Source organism: Trachymyrmex cornetzi, unplaced genomic scaffold, assembly GCF_001594075.2.
Source record: "Trachymyrmex cornetzi isolate Tcor2-1 unplaced genomic scaffold, Tcor1.1 scaffold182, whole genome shotgun sequence".
Taxonomy (NCBI): Eukaryota; Metazoa; Arthropoda; class Insecta; order Hymenoptera; family Formicidae; genus Trachymyrmex; species Trachymyrmex cornetzi.
In genome coordinates, this window is record NW_017296441.1 from 328,531 (window position 1) to 333,164 (window position 4,634).

The following is a 4,634-nucleotide window of genomic DNA, read 5'->3' on the forward strand; positions in this document are numbered from 1 at the left end:
GACCAATCACAGTCGATTATTCTTCTCACATTCGACTGTGATTGGTCAATTTCTTACTCTTACTTCTTACTTCGTGTATTGTAGACGGGCCTTCATAAAACGATCAATCCATTCGTACGTATTTTCAAATTAAATAAAAAAAAAACAAAAATATTCTACTAAGTAAAAATTAACTTTCAATATATATGCTCTAAAAATAATACAAAATATTGTATTTTTTGTTTGCAGAATGAACATAGCATGGTATCAAACTTCGTCTCGAACAAGGAAAATTTTAATTTTTATGCTAATGAAGACACGAGAACCTTGTGTATTAACAGCAGGAAAAATGTTTGTCATATCAATGGATACTTTCTCTACGGTAAGACATATTCTAATTACATATATACATATAATATATGTATATAAAATCTTGATACATACATATACATGTATATACAAGAATATTATCTTAAAATCTAAAAAACTGTTTTGAACCTTCGGTTACATATATACAGGGTGTCCCGACCTTTTTTGCCAATCACTTTTGTGTGGATAGAGCGGACTAAACTGAGTCGGAAAGTCCTCTACCATTTTGCAATTTTCGTAATAGTTAACAAGATATTAATTACTAAAAATTGCAAAATATTGGTCTTGAATAATTTTTTACTCAAATACTATCAACTTTACAGAAAAACTGCAAGAGACAAAAATTATTTATTTTCTTCTCATAAAGTTCTGAGAATTTTTTATTAATTTTTTAGTACTGCATTTTCTCATTTTTACCAACATGAAAAAATACGGTATTAAAAAATTCTGAACAAATTTTCAGAAAAAATTTTCAGAACTTTATGAGAAAAAAATAAATAATTTTTGTCTCTTGCAGCTTTTCTGTAAAGTTTTGATAGTATTTGAGTAAAAAATTATTAAAGACCAATATTTTGCAATTTTTAGTAATTAATATGTTGTTAACTATTGCGAAAATTGCAAAATGATAGAGGACTTTTCGTCTCAGTTTAGTCCGCTCTATCTACACAAAAGTGATTGGCAAAAAAAGTCGGAACACCCTGTATACACATACATATGTATATAACTGAATTTAAAACGGTCTTTTAGGCGATTTTAAAATAATTTTACGCAAAATTTCCAATTAATTATACATTTAATATACGAGGCGTACAGTTGATTCATACAAAAAAAAAACCAAATCAGAGAAGAGAGAGAATGATTATATTGATAATTTATAAGTGAGTAATTGAGCAACGCAATTTTTATTTTTAATATCATTTATTTATTCTCTTTCAAGATCGTACGTACGTCAGTGTCATATTTTACAATGTTGCGATCGGTGAAAAATTAATGAAAAATTAACTGTTCGCGCGTAAGCTGATACTGCGTACTTAAACTTAAAATATAATAACATGTAAAATATAAACGATTGATTGCAATATGTTTTAACTAAGGAAAGTTTAGAATAAATACTGACAACACAGTTATAACATTTTATGGGATTCGACATTAAACATTGGTACTTTCCACCCTAAAAATTTTATTTCTACGGGTGCATAAGGCATTCCTATGTTTGTTCGTGTTTTATCTGGATTGAATTTTACACCATATTCAGATATGCCATTCCTAATTATTTCCAGAAACCTGTAAAAATTGATACATAAGATTTTACGATTTATTTTGTGCATGCGTATATGCACGCGCGCATACATGTCTAATAATATAAGCAAGATTACTGAAATTACTTTACTGCATGATGTTCATTTTCAGTAAAATATAACATATCATCAACATATTTAACTAAAAAACCATTGTTCGTATATTCAGAGAATATTTCTTTAATCATGTGTTGATAATATATATCAGATAAAATCGAAGATACTGATAAACCTTGTGGTACACCACTTTTTATTGAACGTATTTGACCATTTAATTTAATCTACAATAAAAATATTATTTAATATTAATTGCAACTTTCATGTATATTTGTTTTACCTTTTGTTGAAATATTAATTCATACAGCTTAGAAGTGACCCATATTTTTTTAAGTAATTTGGGTTTTTCTATGCTTGGATCTATATGTTTGGATATTAATTTTTTCAGGTGATTAGATATAATCTGCACTGTATATTTGTATATCTTATTTTGTTTTTTCTTAGGTTTGTTTAGGGTACAAAGTTGTACAGCAATATACCCCTCTAATTCTCGACAATACATATGAATAATATCATATAATTTTTCTAAAACAGATTAATAAAATACTTGATAACCAATATATTAAATGTGGTAAACAATAAATTATACCTTGTAATATTGAACCAAATGCATCTCTAATGTCACATTGAACAAAATACAAATGATTCTCAGATCTTGGTGTTAAAAAACTACGAATGGCATGTTTGCAGCCTGCTACAGTTGGGATCCCATTTTCATTAAAGTATGTAATATATAATTGTTGAAGAAATCTTAAAACAACGTCAATTTCATCATACTTTGCTTTAGTATCATGCCTAAAATTGTAAATATATATATATACACACATACACACACACACACACACACACACACACACACACACACACACACACACACACACACACACACACACACACACAAAACACTTTATTAATATTCATATTTATTTGTAAAAATAACATTGAAGGAATGTTAAACAGATTTTTATGTACTTTGTCAAATATAATGGTCTCAAACCAGAAGAACCTGGAATAAATTTATATGTCCCAGTAATTCGTTTCTTATTTGACGTCATATATGGCACAAGACTACCAGATTTCTCTTTTTCCTTTATATATTCATTTTGCATATTGCACCAATCATCTTTTGTGATGTAAATCCATTGCTTTCTAATTGCTATCAAGACCACATATTTATGTAAAATCTTTATGATATATTGTGCAAAAAACCAATGTAATAACTTTAGTATAATTATCCATTGTATTGTTGCATCATCAACTGAATGTAACCAATTAATTTTGGAAATCTAGGAAAAAAAATAATGCAGAAAATATTGGAAAATTTTATGAAATTGATAAAAAAAATGACAATGGTCTTAACAAGATCAAAATTTTTTATAATTTCTTTAAACTTTCAAACATACATCCAACTTCCTGAATAATAATTCCATAACTAGCGATGCCCCAGTGGCAACTGTTTTTCGTACAGTTCTTTTGAAAGCACTCTTTATTAATATTTTATTTGGAACTGTCTTTAAGAGAAGAGATATTGTCTTCTTTACAACTTTTTGATTTTTTAATGTGCCAAATAATTCAAGAGGAACATTTTCATATACCAGCAAACCAAAGAAAGATTGTAGTGAATGGACATGAATTTGATGTTTGAATTTTAAGGGTGGATACTGTTTGCTATCTTTTTCTATTATACATTTCAACTTATCAAAATAATTATATTTATTATGCCGGTTCTTGAACAATATCGTTATTGGTGATAAAGCAGGAATAACACTGTCTAAATTAACGTTTCTATAACATCCTGTAAGCCCAATATCTGTACTTAGAATTTTATGACACATATCCTGCCCTGTACTCTTGCTTTCTAAAATAGAATATTTTGAAATTTTTGCCGTAGTACGATTTCCCTTCCATATTTTACATCTAGACTGAAACAATTTCACTCTAGAATTATATGCTTGAAGTGGAATAGAACATGTAACTTTTGTCACTGCTTTTGACTTTGGAGATATGTTTCTACGTTTCTTATTCCACCTCCCTCTATATGAATTATATCTATTTCTGAAAAAGAAAAAAAATTGATACTTGAAGAAAAGGAAAATAATAAAAAATGATACATACAAATTTTTTAAATATAAATTGAACAACAATAACTCTCGAAAATGTCATAAAAAGAAACCAAGGGCTAATGAGAGTACAATCGCGGTAATTATTGCGATGATTGAATTTATTATATATTACTATACATAAATATTTCGATTTGACTCATTCGATTGTTAATCGTTTTAATGTTTGCATGATATACCACGTTCTCAATTTTTAATATGGACAAGCTGCGGATTTTTCTTAATTTTAAGTAATTGTTCATGGCTGTACGGAATACATCTTCGATCGTTGCCACTAGTTTAGCCAATCTTGTATCACGAATTGGTGTGTATGGAATGAGCGGTCACTCTCGTTTAGCCGTAGATGTCAACATTTATTGTTTGGTCAGATACACTGAGGATGGCTCGAATGAAGGCCGAAACGTCTGAATTATAGTAATATGTAATAAATTCCATCATCGCAATAATTACCGCGATTGTACTCTCATTAGCCCTTGGTTTCTTTTTATGAAATTTTTTAAATACCGTTCTATATAGTGCAATTATTACGCTATTTTCTAAAAAGAAAATTAATATATTAAAATTATTATAACAAAAACCTGTAGTTATTTGTAAAAGATAGTGTATCACAATTGCGAATCATTTTTATTAGAAACTTTTAAGCGTTCCAACGTAAGAATTATATTCTCAGAATGTTCTTCTTCTTCTTCTAATATTTAAGTGGCCCAGGTTCCGGCGATAGTGAAGACCGGATAAACGTGGCCAAATATTCTCAGAATGATAAGGAACGATGCCATATGTATGCATGTAGATGTACTGTAACCAAAGCATA

The 4,634-nt window shown here is 28.5% G+C and overlaps 1 protein-coding gene across 3 annotated transcripts; it reads right to left on the reverse strand.

Annotated features, from left to right (window-relative positions):
- Window positions 1-1,247: 1,247 nt before the first annotated feature.
- Window positions 1,248-4,578, reverse strand: LOC108759374 (telomerase reverse transcriptase-like). 3 transcript variants are annotated; one of them, XM_018504794.1, is made up of 7 exons: window positions 4,402-4,578; window positions 3,107-3,758; window positions 2,676-2,989; window positions 2,293-2,453; window positions 1,984-2,228; window positions 1,734-1,927; window positions 1,248-1,632 (listed from the first exon to the last, which is right to left on the reverse strand). In XM_018504794.1, exons 1-7 carry the CDS (start codon window positions 4,443-4,445, stop codon window positions 1,473-1,475), a joined length of 1,770 nt encoding a protein of 589 aa, XP_018360296.1. In that variant the 5' UTR covers window positions 4,446-4,578; the 3' UTR covers window positions 1,248-1,472. The 3 variants fall into 3 exon arrangements, with proteins under 3 accessions (XP_018360296.1, XP_018360294.1, XP_018360297.1); XM_018504792.1 differs by having other exon boundaries at window positions 2,293-2,498; XM_018504795.1 differs by lacking the exon at window positions 1,734-1,927 and having other exon boundaries at window positions 1,563-1,632; window positions 2,293-2,498.
- Between the last annotated feature and the right edge of the window lie 56 nt (window positions 4,579-4,634).